Source organism: Moschus berezovskii, chromosome 6, assembly GCF_049115385.1.
Source record: "Moschus berezovskii isolate FMDL1 chromosome 6, NW_MosBer_1.0, whole genome shotgun sequence".
Lineage (NCBI taxonomy): Eukaryota > Metazoa > Chordata > Mammalia > Artiodactyla > Moschidae > Moschus > Moschus berezovskii.
In genome coordinates, this window is record NC_142465.1 from 119,657,147 (window position 1) to 119,672,208 (window position 15,062).

The 15,062-nt window shown below is 56.3% G+C and overlaps 1 protein-coding gene across 1 annotated transcript in view; it reads left to right on the plus strand.

The window, feature by feature from the left end:
- Nucleotides 1–4,014: 4,014 nt before the first annotated feature.
- The window catches only part of FBLN1 (fibulin 1), an 82,288-nt gene continuing 71,240 nt past the window's right edge, over nucleotides 4,015–15,062 (plus strand). Inside the window, exon 1 of the mRNA XM_055394480.2 lies at nucleotides 4,015–4,187. Coding sequence (XP_055250455.1) covers nucleotides 4,109–4,187 — 79 coding nt within the window. The 5' untranslated portion in view covers nucleotides 4,015–4,108. The remainder of the gene's footprint in view (nucleotides 4,188–15,062) is intronic.

Sequence of the window (15,062 nt, forward strand, 5' to 3'; positions counted from 1 at the left end):
CAGGAGAAGTGTCAGGAAGGGGGCGACCTCTCAGCTGAGACCTGGAGGCAGGGAGGGAGGGGAGGTGCTTGGCTGTTCTAGAAGCCGAGCAAAGGACCCGGGGCTGCTGATACAAGACACGAGGGACCAAGATACACCTGGAGGGGTGGGGAGGGGCCAGGGCAGTCGCTTCCCTGAGGAAACCGCTCAGGTGGGTAGCAGCACCCTGTGGGAGCCCCACAGCAGCTTGTCCTCCAGAGGCTGGGCAGCATTAAAGCCGTTTACTTTCTGACTTGGGGAAAAACAGTCCACGTGTGCCAAAAGTGATCTTTCAAACAAACAGAGCATTACTTGTTACAGAGAGGATGGGGGGTAGCCGTTTGTTCCACTCCTCAGTGATGGGAGAAAGCTGGGCTGTCACAGCGGGACATAATGAATGACTTCCTGCCTGGAGCAGAATCCACGGGCTGTGTGTCATCTTGCCCTGGACCGGGGGCCAGATGGTGGGGCCCTCCTTGGTCCCTAATCCCCTGCGGGGAACTTCTCTGAAAATGAGCCCAGCTTCCGCCAGCTACAGGCAAATGTGCATGCAGCTCATCAAGTTTCCTGACTCTAACATCAAGACCCAGAAGGAAACTGGTTAGAAGCTAATGCCAGAAAGAAGCTTGTCTCTCCTGATAAAATGACCCACTTCCTTTGGTCAGAAAACAGGGGCTGCATAAGTGATCCTAATCTGATCCTTACTTTGGTTGCCGAGAAACTCAAGTCAGGTTTTAGCGCAGGAATTACGCCACTTCAGGTTTCTGGTACAATTATTTCTTCCTGGCTCAACGGTTTCCTAAAAAATAAAAATAACTATTTTCACTAGTCAGACACAACACCCACTTTCATTTAGCTCCCTTTTGATCTTTAGCTGCATGAATGTAGCTTTTACAGAGTCATGACTGCAATGTGAATCTATACATTCTCACCCAATCTTGTCCCCCCGCCCTTTTCTATATAAATTCGTTCACAAAAATCATATTTCTAGCAAGGCATCATAGTTAGCCCTTTCAACAAAGGCACAATATTCTCTTGAATCACTATTAACATTGTTGAATTTAATTGTACATACCAGGCATAGGTTATTGTTGGACATTGCATCTTTTTCTAAATTTTCACTGTAATAAACAATTCTGCTAATATAAAAATAAATAAGAGCATAAATTTTCCTCTGTTCATTTCTTTGCATTTGTGCTTTTTTAATAAAATTCTTTTTTAGAAATAAAAAATAAATAAATAAATAAATAAGGGACTTCCCTGGTGGTCCAGTGGTTAAGACTTTGCCTTCCAATGAAGGGAGTGTGGGCTGGATCCCTGGTGAGGAAGCTAAGATCCCACATGCCTTGTGGCCAAAAAAACATTACAAAAAATAAGCAATATTGTAACAAAGACTTTAAAAATGGTCCACATAAAAAAACCTTTAAAGAATAAGGGAATCAAAGTTATGAAAGACAAATACAAATATGAAAAAATGTTCAAACTCTGTGTTAATTAAAAACATACATGGAAGCATTGAGATGCCTGTCCTTTTGCCTGTGGAAATAGTCCAGACTGAACAAGGATATTAGTGCTGGAGAGGAAGTGCAGCAGCCCAAGGCCTGGCTCCTGTCTCTCCCCGGGGTGAATTAGTCCAGTTCTGGGCGCAGCATCGGCTCTTTGAGGGCATCCACGCTGGGAGTTGAGCCCAGAGCACGCAGGTTTCACTGGAGCAACGATTTGTAACCCCCAACATTGAAATGATCTAAACATCCAACAACAGGAAAGTGGTTCATCTGTAAATGAACCAGACTCTGCGCATCTACAACAAATACAACACTGGAATCAATTTGCAACAATATAGACCTAGAGATGATCATGGAAGTGACACGTGTGTGCAACCTGTGTAGTTCATTGGCTAGACGTGTAATGCAGGTTTCTAATAAGGAGGGGACGGTTTATGCTACAGTGTTTGCAGAAAAACGAAGCCTTTCTAGCCCCGGACTGAAAGTCGGTCGGCCTGGAGTCTGAACCCACAGCCGCCAGTCACTGGTCATGAAAATCTGACCAACGAGCTCCCTTTCTGAGCCTCGGTCTTCTCATCTGTAGAATGGGGGTACTAAAGCACCTCCCAGGGCTGTTGTGAATATTAATAAAATGACAGACTAGCCTATAATCTGCTGCAAACACATTTTTTTCTGGTTCTCTAACCTCCTTCCAGGACAACCTGTTTCTCCCATGGCTTAAAAACATCAAATTAATGTTAAGGTAGTAATGAGTCTCCATCTGCCTCGAGCTTAAAGCTCCCATATCCCCATATCCACTGCCTTCGGGACTTTACCAGACCAGCTCTGTGGGCTTCAGGGACCCACACCATCCAGCCAAAATGGACCAGGTCATCTTCCTAAGCTGCCCAGAGTTTCCGCTGCCCCCACGCCTTTGTAAACGCTAACCCCTCTGCCCAGGAAACCATTCTCATGCTACTGCTCATCTTTCAAAGGCTGGTCTCACGCCTTTCATGAGCTTTTCCTGGCTCTCTGCAAATCTCAGACTGTGTGGGGAGGAATGAGTGCTGTGTCTTTCTGTCTTTGATGTTTAAATCTAACGTTCATTCAGAAAAGGGCGCGTTATCAGTAAGTGAACAGCCTGATAAAATCTCACAAACTGAACCCTACCTTGAACCAACGCAGAGACTAAAAAAAACATCCTAACCAGTCCCCCTCCCTAAAAAAGCCACCTTGGGCCCCCTCTGGTCCCTAACCCATCACTCTCCAGACTTGTAACTTGTTCCTGTCTTATGACATCTTGCAGGAAGTGTTCTTCAGCATCTGGCTCCACGGGAGCGCCTGTCTGAGAGTCTTCCAGTAGCTGCCCAGGTTGTCGAGCCCTCACTTTTCAGGGCTGTGTAGTGCTCCACACAGACTGCACAGTGCCTTCGTTCTGCTGTGGCTGAGCTTGGCCCTTCCCTGCTGGAAGCTGTCCTGAACTGCCCGGCAAAGAGCACTCTGGTCCATGACTTTGTCTCAGTGCCCAGGACGGCGTGTGCCTTTCTGCCTGGTATAAAACTGAGTGGGACTCCTGGGTCAGGGAACCCCAACACGTGGCTAAGGGTGTCCCTGTGGGTCCCATCCCACTGCTCCCACCTCCACTTGCACGTCTTTGTTTTTCTTATTCTTTTAAATAATTCTATTTCTGGGCTCAGCAGACTAATTTATTCTCAGTAACCACTGACTGGTTGAAGCCATTAATTTCCTACACAGAGTGGCTCTTGCAGGCCGAGCTCAGAGAGTGCTTCCTCATCAACAAAAAGAATCTCCTTCCCCCAGAGACTGGGTGCCCCAGATTCATCACCCTCCACGGGCGTTGGGATGCTGGTGGAGTCAGCCCGACGGGAGGTCCCCTGAGGGCAAAGCCAGGTGGCAGTCTCGGGCACACCTGAGGTTGATCACCGACCTGCAGAGCCCCGGCGACCCCCGCGCAGGAGGGAGAGGGAGGGAAACCAGCAGACTGTGGGTTCCGGGCAACACTCGGAGCCGAGTCCCGCAGGGAGCTCCCCGAATGGACCGCCCTTATTTCCCCTCAAAAGGCGCCTCCGATCCTGGGGACCCCTCGCTGCCTGGGGCTGGGTCCCCCACACCCGCCCTTTCGGCGGAGCCCGGAGCCGGGCGGAGCTAACCTTTGATACCCAGCCCGCCACTCGGGCCGATGGGTGCGGAGGGGATCGGGTTTCACTCGCACGGGTGGGGGGGGGGTGTGGGCGGGGGTGGGGGTGGGGGTGCTTCCCGCCGATCGCGCCCCCCTTTCCCAGGCCCCCCCACCGAGAGAAGTTTGGGGTCCCTGCCCCCGGCCCGGCCGTGGGCCTGCGCGGCCTTCGAGGGTGGGCGCCAGGAGGGAGGGCCCCCAGGCGGGAGGGGGCCCAGAGGTCCCCGGCGGGGAGCGGGGGAGGGGAGCGGGCGCCCCGCGGCCCCGCCCCGCCGCGCCCTCCTCCTGGGCGGGATAATTGAACCGCGCGGCCGGGGCCCAGCGTTGGCTGCGGAGCTCGGCCGGAGCTTGGAGCCCGCGCTGCCCGGAGCCGAGAGCCGCGCCCCGCGCCTTTGTCCGCCCGCCGCCCATGGAGCGCGCCGCCCCGTCGCGCCGGGTCCCGCTGCCGCTGCTGCTGCTCAGCGGCCTCTCGCTGCTGGCGGCCCGAGGTAGGGCTGCAGGGGGCGTCGGGAGGGAGGGGGCGCCCCGAGTCCACGGCCCCCGCTTGAGTGACTCCCCCACCCCCACCCCGACCCCTCGGGACCCTGCGCCCCGTGGGACTTGGGGGACTGCCGGCGCCTGGGGACGCGGCCCGGAGCTGCGCCCCCGTCGGCGGTCCTGGGGCGTCTGAGCTACCCCGCGGCGCTCCCCCCACCCCCCAACTACCCGCCTCCTGGCTTCCATCCTGATCACCTCCGCTGACTTGGGGACTTGTTTTAGAGACGGATGGCTCCAAACACATTCCCCCGCAGGTCCCCTCACTTCCAAACCCTGCCCACCCTAGCGCCCATCCACCCGCCGGGGCCAAAGTCGGGGGGAGCGGAAGGCTGGCCGCTGGTGGCCAAGGTCGCCGCCCCCTCCCTCACCCCTCCTCTACGCCCGTGGCTGCCCCTTGCCCCTGGAGCGCCTTTGGCATACCTGTTCTCACTCCTCCCACCTCCACCCTTATGCAGGGGCTGTGGTACTCAGTATTCTGATGGGAAAACAGACTGGGGGGTGGGGATCACTAAATTGCTCAAGCAACAGCCCCCGTCATGGAGTAGGGGGCGGCCCGTGCAGGTCGCAGAGAGGAAGGGTGTAGTCTGGAGGTGTTCAGGGTCACAGCTATGTGTGGAGAGACCAATGTCTGCCCTCCTGGGACACTGAGGACCTCAAGATGGAGGTGCCGCCAGGCTCCAAATTCATTGCGGCTGGGGTCAGCGCCACCTCCAAACCCAGCCGCCTGGAGGCAAGGGGGTGCAAGGGGGTCTCCACCAACAGAGAGCCCAGCCCTGGGACTGAGTGCTGGAATGGCAAGCACCCAGCTCATCCTTTCTACCTTAATCCGCAAGGCCTCCACTCCTCAGGGGTGACTGCAAGGCCCTGCCAATCACAGGTGTGACCTCTGACCTCTCCACTGACCCCAGTTGTTAATCAGTCATTAGTCAGGCCAGCCCTCCTGGGGCCAGGCGCAGATTAGGGCTCCGACCACCCTCGGCATCTCGGGTTCTTTATCTCTGGCTTAGTTGAGCTTCTTTTAACTCTCTGGTGACCACTCCCCTTCCTCTGTCAAAGGTCACTTGTCCCAACTAATGCCTTGCCAGAATTCAGGGGGTTCCCCGGGGAGGCTGGGGGGTGGGGGCGGGGAGAGCCCTGCAGAGGTTTCTTGGCTCCCTGGCTCCCTTCGCAGCTGACCTTCACGGAACCCTGTCTGTTCCAGGCACGGGTCTGTGCCCGGGGACATGTCGTGGGTGGTGGGTGGGGGTGGAGGAACAGGGCTCAGAACCAGCCATCCCAGGCCCTGGGGTTGATGGGCGGCTTCTTGGAGGAGAAGGGTGCTTGGGTGGGAGCTTATCAGGCGGGCAGGGGGGGAAGGGAATTCCGGGGACTGCTGGCTGGATCGAAAGCCCAGAGGCCCCCGGTACCCCCCTGTATGTAACAAGGAAACTGAGTTGCAGAGGGAAGGTGTAGGTGGACTTTGCTGAGCCCTAGTCCCCGACCCTCCCACCGCTGTTCTTTCGCACCTCCTGTGTGAGAAGGGTCCCCTGCAGACCGGCAGGGTCCAGCTTTGAAGGAGTGCCAAGGTGTGCTAGGCTGGGATGACTCACTGCCGTCTTCTTCCTGGAGCTCGTCCTCACTGGAAGCGGGTGAAGAAGCCTCTCTTCTTTGCACAATGATGAGCCTGTATCTTTGGGGAGGTCCCTCTCTTGAATTTCAACAAGTTTGGTATGGTTTGGGGTGAGAGAAGGGGAGAGATCTGCCAGGTTCCTTTCTGTACCTGCAAACTCAGACGCCGTAAGGTTCCCGAAGCCTTGTAAAGCTGAGAGTGGCACTGTCCCCACCCCCCGCCCCCCATAGAGCCGAGGGGGTCCCGGAGGAAATGTGCAGTTTAATAGTGATTGAGAATAAAGCCTTGATGGTGAGCCTTTTAGCTAATTTTCCAACACTCATTTGTGACCAGGCCACGGGAAGGCAGAGGGGCACTGAACTTTTGAGCCCAGGGGGCAGAGCGGGAACCATCAGTCCGTCCTGCATCCTTTTCCTGAGAGCCAGTGGGGAAGGGAATGAGAGAGGAGGGTGTTGGGAAAGACGGTTGTGTTTTCTCCGAGACTTTCTTGGCCTCTGGCTCCATCTGGGCAGCCTTTCCGACTGATTTCAGAGAACGTAGCTGGGAGGAGAACAAAGGGGAGAGAGCACTTGGCTTGAAAACACGTGGCTGCGCCGCCGCTGCTCCTGGAAGTTTCCCAGTCGGGTGGTGGGGGCTGGACAGGCTGAGGGGGCTGCAGGAGAATGAGACTCAGGGGTGCCTGGGGGGGCGGCGCCAGGGCCTCTTCTGGGGGGCCGCAGCTCCAGGTTACGCCCCCTCCAGCACTGCCTGGGGCCACCCCAACTTGGGTGCATTTGTGCCCTGATGGTGGTGGGGGAGGAGGGTGGCTCACTCCCCTTTGGCACCCAGCAGGCTCATTTGTGGAACTGACAACAGCTTTGCCTGTTGTCCCTCAGAAAAGAACCACGGGATTACCTGGTTTCTCATTTGTAAAATGGTCATAACAGAAACCAACTTTTTAGTTCTCTCTGAGGGTTGAGGGGGCTTCCCGAGTGGCTCAGTGGTAAAGAATCTGCCTGCAAAGCAGGAGACACCGATTCGATCACTGGGTTAGGAAGATGCCCTAGAGAGGGAAATGGCAACCCACTCCAATATTCCTGCCTGGGAAATTCCGTGGACAGAGCCTGGCAGGCTGCAGTCCATCGGGTCGCAAAAGAGTCGGACACGACTAAGCACACAGGCGGATTGAGGGCAGGACTGTAGGAGGATACCTGTCGTGGGAGCTGTATTATTATTACTTGTTATATGTGTTGTCCCCTTCCTAGAGCAGGACAGTGTCCTTTTCTCCAAGACTGCACTGCTGAGACTGCATATCCCCAGCCAGGAGCCAAAGCCATATTGGTAAATGTCATGCAAAGTGGGCTCAGCTGGCCTCCTTAGGTGTTTGATCATCTATATGCAAGGTATCTGCTGAGGGCCAGCTCTGTGCCAGACACTGTTCTAGGTCCTGGGGATGCGGCAGAGAGGAAGAGAGACCGGATCCTTCCACCCATGGGGTGTAACTTCCGGGAGATCCTGAAAAGTAGACGATTACAAACCAACTCCAGCTGGGAGTGAGTCAAGGAAGACTTCCTGGAGGAAGTGGCATGCAAACTGGGATGTGAAGGAGCAGATGGAGGGTGGGGAGGGTCACCAGGCAAAGGGAACAGCATGGAGAAAGGTTGAGAAGGTGAGAGAGAACGTGGGGCTTTCAGGAGTTCTGCCCCCTCCCCAACATCCTTGTGCTTGGGGAGCTTCCTCAGGAGCCCCCTCCCCAACATCCTTCAGACAGCCCCTGCCATTCCTCTGAAGGGGGCAGTCTCTGTGAGCAATGGTTGTGGTGGGTCGAGCAACTTTGCAGGAAAACAGTTCTAACAGAGTGTTTCGCCAGTGTATCTCATACAATGAAAGGTTTTTCTTTTGCAAAATATCAGATCGTAACAATTTCATTAATAAATGCTTGTTCAAGCTTCACATGGTCTCAGTTTCCTTGTAATGGTTTCAAATGAAACCGAAGTGGGCGGGTACCTATTAGGTCAGCTTTCCTGGGATCAGAGACCCTTCAGCCTGGAGGGAGCTTAGCTCTGAGAGAGTGTGGCGCTGAGGGCAAGTTGTGTGTCCCTGGTCGTCCAGCTTGTAGCAGGCACAGCTGGACCGGAGGTTGTGCCCTGTGGCTGGCACTTTTTCCGCTGGTCACCGCCTTTAACCCCCAAGGCTGGTCCTAACAAGAAGGTGGGGAAGGAGGGAACTGGCTGCCTACATGTTATCAGGAGGGTCCTACGCCAGCCCACCCAGGGGTGGGAGCGGGCACTCCACCAGGGTTAGGAGAGTGGACCCGAAAGTGATCCCCCCAAGAGAGCTTGACCTACTCCCACAGCCTTTCTGCTCTGTTTCCTTAAAGATGGAAGGAAAGCTCTCTGCTCTAGGAAATTATTATAATTGAAGTCTTTGACATTTAGTCACTGATTTAGCGCTATCGACAACCCCATGAAGTAGGTACAACAGTTATTTCCATTTTACTGCTGGGTTCCCAGGTGGCTCAGTGGTAAAGAATCCACTTGCTGATGCTGGAGACGCAGGTTTGATCCAGATCCCTTGGAGAAGGAAATGGCGACCCACTCCAGTATTCTTGCCTGGAGATCCCCACGGACAGAGGAAACCTGGTGGGCTACCGTCCTTGGGGTCGCAGAGAGTCAGACGTGACTTAGAGATTGAACAGCAGCAAAGGGCCAGGGCAGTTACCCCGACGGGCGACATGGCCCAAAAGGAAGACGGGTTAAAAAGAACGCTGGCTCAGCGCATTGCACGCAGACGCGGCGAGCTCTGGCAGCTCAGAGCCGGGCCCGGCCACCAGTCCTTGCTCACGACAAAGTGCGCCATCGGTAGGATACAGGACTTCACGCCCCTAGCCACTCGGCTGGACGGACACTGCAGTCCCACAGCTGAGTGCTCCTGTTCCTGAGAGAGCGCGGGGCCCGGCTGCTCGCTCCACAAAAGCCAGTAAACACGGCCGGTTGGTGGAAAGGAAAGTTTGATTTATTTTAGGTGCCCGCAACGGGCAGGGGGAGGGCAGACATCTATCCAAAGGCCAATTCCCCTCCTCCACTGGCAAACGGTGGGCAAGAGCTTTTATAGACACGAGTGGCGTGGGGCAGGCTACATGCAGAAACAGCACAGTCCGCTCTGCCGGTCATCCTCAGATTGGTCATCGGTGGTCCGACCGGCGTCATCTTGCTTGTTTTAGGTACACGTAATCTTCAGTGCTGGGGTCCATTTGTTCCCATTTCTTTGAGGCCATTTCTCGAAATCGTGGCAGCTTCTGTCGTGGGTACAGTCTGATCATCATGTCGTTAGCTTCTTCTACCTGGGTTTTCGGTATCTATAAGACAGCTCACGGGATGTGGCTCAGAATATTATCTGTAGTCCTTGAGAAACAACCGACGGCCCTCAACTGTGCCTGCTGACGACATTATTATTCTTTGGTCGCCTCTGACTGTTTCCCTTTGCCTCTGTGTTTCTCATTTCTCTGATTAAACTTCTTTGAGTCAAGTTTTCCACAGAGCAGAGGCAGGCAGAGGGCGTGGTGGGGGGAGGGAAGGAACGTAGGTCCTGCTCCGTCTCACTGTGTAGCCGAGGGGCTTGTGTGAAGGGACAGGTGTTTTCCATGGCCGGGGGGCCAGATTCCCACCCAGCTCTTTCCCTGACTTCCTGGGGGATCCCATGGGCACGGGCGTCTGCTTACTCGTTCCCCACATCAGGGGCCCAGGGCCAAGGGGGTGAGCCTCCAGCCTCTGCCCCCATCTTCCCCGTGGCCGTCTCCCCTGTGCCTCTCTAGGGACCACTTGTCCTGGGACTTAGGACTCACTCGGATAACCCAGGATGACGTCACTGAGAGATCCTTAGTGACATCTGCAAGGACCCTTATTCCAAATAAGGTCCCATTCTTAGATTCCAGGGCTCAGGACATGGCCGTGTCTTTTCTAGGGGACACGTCTGAAGCCACAATACACGCTTGAGAGTAAACACAGAAACACATGTGCTAACAAGAAGTCCGTGGGGCCCTCTGCCTCTGTGACTGTCACACGTGACAGCGGGACTCCGGTGGCTCTCAGGTGGGTGGCGGGGGGGCCGTGATACTGGAACTCAGACGTTAGCGGCAGGGAGCCCTCTGTGAAAAGATCTGGGGAGGACCGTTTGGGCAAAGGGAACGGAAGGCATACACCGGCCCCCAGGTGGAACCAGGTGTGTCAGAGGGACCACAGGATGGAGTGAAGGAAGGGGAGGTGGGCGGGGCCAAGGCAGTTTGTGCAGGGCCTTAAAAGTCAGCCTGCGGACTGTGGATTTTATCCCAAGTGCCCCGGGGCTGGAGGCTCTTAAGCAGGGGAGTGACATCCCTTGACTCACGCTTCCAGCAGCCTCTCTGTGTGCTGCCTGGTGGATGGATCGCAGGGAGACTAGAGTGGAGGCTGAATAAGCCTGCAGGGTGGTCGGGGGGAGGCTCCTGCAGCATCCAGGGTGAAGGATGCCCTGGAGAGGGTAGTGGCCTGGGGGCTGGGGAGAAGCGGACAGATCTGGAGAGTTGGGGAGGTCGAGTGGACAGGACTTGCTGAGGGCTTGGTGTGGACAGTGAGGGAGCTGGAGTCATTCAGGCTGACCCAGTTATTTTGGGCTCAGCCTCCGGACTCAGGATGACTGCTAATTACCGAGGTGGAGAAGCGGGACGGGGGTGGGCCTCGGAGTCCCGAGTGGACACTTTAAGTCTCCTGTTAGACGTCCAGGTGGAGCCTGGACAGACAGAAATGAGGGAGTCTCAGCCTGTAGGTGAGGCTGGACGAGACCACCCAGGGAGGCGGGGGTGGAAGGAGAGACTGAACAAGGGCACTGAGCCCTCCAGGCAGTTTGAGGAGGGAAGAGCCGTGAGAGGACCCCTCCTCGGGGGCGTCCCGGGCCCAGGGTGGCAGCTAGGAGGCTGCCAGGGCTGGCTTTTAGAGGCCGGCTCTCAGACTGTCTTTGTGTTACTGGCTTGAGCCAGTATTTTTCTTTTCTTTTTTTATGAGCCTGTATTTGTTTTGAACCCATTTTTCCTTCTGACTTGTGTTGCCTGCCGGAGTGAAAAGTCCTGGAAGTTTTGTTAACCTACACGTGCGTCTCATTTTGATGTGAGCCTTCTCTCCGAAACCCACTGCACCTTTTCCATCACTGGTATGACTGCCCCCACCTCGGGCACAGAGAGCCCAGGCAGGGTGACTGTGGAGACACAGCTGCTTCGTGGCAGCACCAGGTTTTGAACATGGGTGGCTTGGCTCTCTCGTCGTGTTCCGAAAGCAGGATGCTGAACTTACTGCTTCACTCATCTTTCCACCTGGAAAGTCTCTCGTATTTCTAAGTCCAGCTTCAGGGAGAGGCCACCGTTTCTGGTTTTCCGGTGGATGGATGTCACAGCTGGATTCGAATGCTGCCTCTGTTTGTCCCATGGCCTCGGGCAACATGCTTCATCTCTTTCCATCCTCTGTGTCCAGAGTTGCTCAGGTCACACAAGATCATTCATCTGTTTGTCTCTTCCTGGACACTCCCTGGCTCTGGGCTGGCCACGGGTCCCGGGGCAGGACGAGTCTCCTGTCTAGCCCTGTGGCACAGGGACACACACAGTTAATTGTTTGTGCTGAAGTGCTGGGGGCTTCAGGGAGCAAAGGGACCATGAAAGGAAAGGCCTCTGCCCCATGTTTGCTTGTGTGCTTGGGTGTGTGTTCAGGGCAGGGCGTGGTCCCGGAGGACTTCCTGGAGGAGAAGGCCTTTGAATGGGTGTGAATGAGCTAGTCCGAGCAGAGGAGTGGACCCGGGACCCCCCAGCCTGGCAGAGCTTCAGTTTCCAAACGCTGGGTGCAGAGGATACTTGACAGGTGTGCACACTCTGAGAGGTGAGAGGGGAATCAGAGGAGTTGGGTCCAGCAGGCAGAGCTGCTGGAGAGCTGGGACAGAAGGAGGATGGCCCGCACGTCCACGGGGGTTGGTGCAGGAGGTCACGTGAGCTGCCTGGAGGGAGCAACGTGGAGTGGGCTTCTCTGCACCTTCTCAGGGGTGTGCCTTCTGGTCCTGTCTCTTGCTGCCTCCTTTCAGCTGGATCTCTATCTGAGACCCTGTCTCTCTGATGGGGACTGATGTCCGGAGGTGTGTGGGCACCAGCTGTTCTTAGGCTGGGGAGGGGGCTGGAGCCATAATAGCAGCCTCAGCGCCCCCTGCTTCCTCCCGGGAGGCTGGGGGCCTTGAGGAGGGAGATGGGTCAGTGCTCATCCTCGGCCGCAGAGGGACGCAGAGGCGCTGGGGCACACCCAAGAACAATCTCCTGGCATCTCCCTGGGTTGTTATCTCCTTGAAGACAGAGTCCTGATTCTGGAGCCCACACTCCAGGGTCAGAGAGAGCCTGGCACACAGAAAAGTCCTAAGAGGGGTGTCTGCTGGCTCCGCAGGCTTGGGAGGTGGGGGGACCCTGCAAGGCTGGAGATGGGCTGAATCTGGCATGGTTCTGTCTGGTTGGAATTTCCCGTTGGCATCTCTTTGCAGCTCAGGCTTCCCAGTTATGCGGGTCCTACACACCATGGGGACCCCCTCCAACTCTCTGCTGCAGCTCAGGCAGTGCCGTGGGGCAGCTGGGGTGCGAGCCTTGCTTAACTCTTCATTTTCCCAAACGAGGGGATTAAAATAAAACCAAGTAGAGAGCTAACCAGCCACCATCTCGTGTCTCAGCATTCCATGTGCGTGAAGAGCATTCTGATGCCCCAGATATTGGAAGGACAGGTCTCGGGATTCCATCTCTGTAGGTCTCATCCACAGTCAGATCACAGGGACCGGAGATGAAAACTGTGCTTTGCTGAGGTTTCTTCTTGGAGAGGGAAGTGACCCGAGGTAGAAGATTGCAGACTCGCCCGAAGCTCCATTTCTCTCTGAAGAGCACTTCCTGCCCAGGACGGGCGTTGAGTGACCAGTGAGTGTGTGTTGGGCGTGATTGAGTGGCATCGCTCCCAGGGTTGGGGACCGAAGTAGCCATGGTGGCCTTGTTGCTCCAGGTTGCTCTCATGGCGTGGTTTAGGAAGGTGGCCCAGACACGGAGGCTGTGCCTGAGGTTGCTTCCGTCTTATACCCTTTGGGAGGTGCTTTCAGGGTCTGCTGGCGGGAGCGGTGGGCCTGATGCCGTCGGCTGCTGCGGAAACACTTGGTGAGGTGCAGCATCAGCTTGGGTTGACACCTTGGTTCTCTTCTTGCCTCCCACCCGGCCTCGCCATGTGCCCTGTGACAGAGTGGGGCCACGGCCTAGAATTCCTTCCCTCTTTCCCTTCTGCTAATGGTGCTGAGGCCTTGCTGAGTGTGACTGGAGACGTGATGCTGGCAGGGGGTTCTCCCGTCACCTCCAGAAAGCAACAGTAACAGTTTGAAAGAAGGGTCTTGTTTAATGTTGGGTGCTCAGCTCCCCAGAACAACAACCATGGGAAAGTTTGTGACCGAAGGATGCACACCTACCCGATGTCCGCGGGGCACAAGCAGAGATAGCGTGTCACATTCAACCTGCTCTCGGTGGGGTAGCCAAGCTGCGGACCTTTAGAATCTGAAGACGAGGTGGAAAGGCGAAGATGTGCGGTCCAGAGCTGTTTGTTGCTGCAGTGAAACATCGGGAGTGATGGAGCTGCCCAGAGCAGGGGAGTAGGCTGGAGACGAAGCTTCGTGTCCTGGCACCCTGGCATAAGCAGGAGTTTAAGGGGGTGAGGGGTGAGGGTCGGGAGGGCTGTCTCCAAGGGGACCCTCCTGTGTGGGCCTGTTACGAGGAAGACGACAGTGTTCTGTCTGCTCTGACCTCTGCCGAGTCACCATCCTGCCTTGCCGTGGGCTCCCCGTGACCCCTCTGATGGGGGAATGCTTGGGGGGTCACCTCCCACCCAAGGAGGGTGTGCTGACCGCTGCCGCCTGGAGTTCCAGCTCTGTGTCAGCTTGGAGCATTCTGGGGACATTCCAAGTTTCTGGATTGAGGGAAGGACTTCACATTTTATTGTTCTACTGAGAACAAGCTTCAAAGTGCTCAGGGCTCTCCAGCGGGAATCATTTCCAAATGTTTCTGCAGCTTGGGGCACAAAGTTCTCGCCCTGCTGAACCGGCTGCGGGAGTCTGAGCTTTCCCCATGCTTGCCTTTCTCAGAGTTGAGGGAGGCGTGGGAGCTGCTACTTGCACCCCAGCCATTCTGCACCCCAGGAGGGGGCCGTGTTGCCCCCATTCCTCATGGGCAACAGCAAGCAGATTTCCTTTGTCCCTTTTGTGTGTCATGCAGCCACTGTTTGCTGGAGCTCCCTGTGTGCTTGGAGCTTTATAAGCTCCATCTGTCTCCTCAGCCACTCTGCAAAGGTATTGTGAGCCCCCATTTTGCCGCCGAGGAAGCTGTGGTTCAGAGAGGTGAAGCGTCCTGCCCAGGGAGGGTCACAGAGCAAGCAAGCGCCGAACCTGGGATCGGATCCCAAGCCTGTTTGGCTCCAAAGCTGACCCTCTTCCTACTGAACCCTGCACTGCGAAGGGCTAGCTGTGCGCTGAGGTCCGGGATGAGAAGCAGGCCCAGCTCTGTGTGGGTGGGAGGGCGAGGCAGACACATGTTGTCAGTGGAGACACATGTTTGCTCTGTGCTGGGCTGCTGGCAGGTGGGCTACAGGAGGCGGGGAGAGACTGGATGGGGCAGGGGCGGGGTGGGCCAGGGCTGGAGGGGCTGTGAGAGCCCCAAGGGGCAAGGCCGCAGGCGGGAGAGCTAAGTGGGGTCTGCTGGGGTTGGGCTGCGGGGGGGGACAGCACAGGGGACATCGGTGTCAGCGTCCAGCCACGTGGCTGGTCACAGTCACCCTGCAAGTGACTCACAGGCATCTTGTCTGTGACAGTCAGGTCTGGTGTTTCGTGAAAACTTTTATTAAAATCAACTGCGGCAAAAACGAAGGAAGGAAGGAAGGAGTGGGACCCCCGGAGGTCATCCTCGCACCCAGAAGTCTCCCCGTCGTGGGGGAGCGCTCGTTTGAGAAGCCAGTGATACTCATTTTATTACTATCTGGGCCCCAGCCCATGGTGCCCCCCACAGTCACCAAGCGGCATTGGGGGGAAGCGTGGAGGGGGACAGCTGTGATGGGGAGGGGTCAAGTGCCTGGGTGGCCATGGGCTGGCAGGCTTTGCTCTGGGATGGACCCTCACCCTTAATCTGCCCCCGGGGACTCCCGCTGCCAGGCCGGGGTTGGGCGGG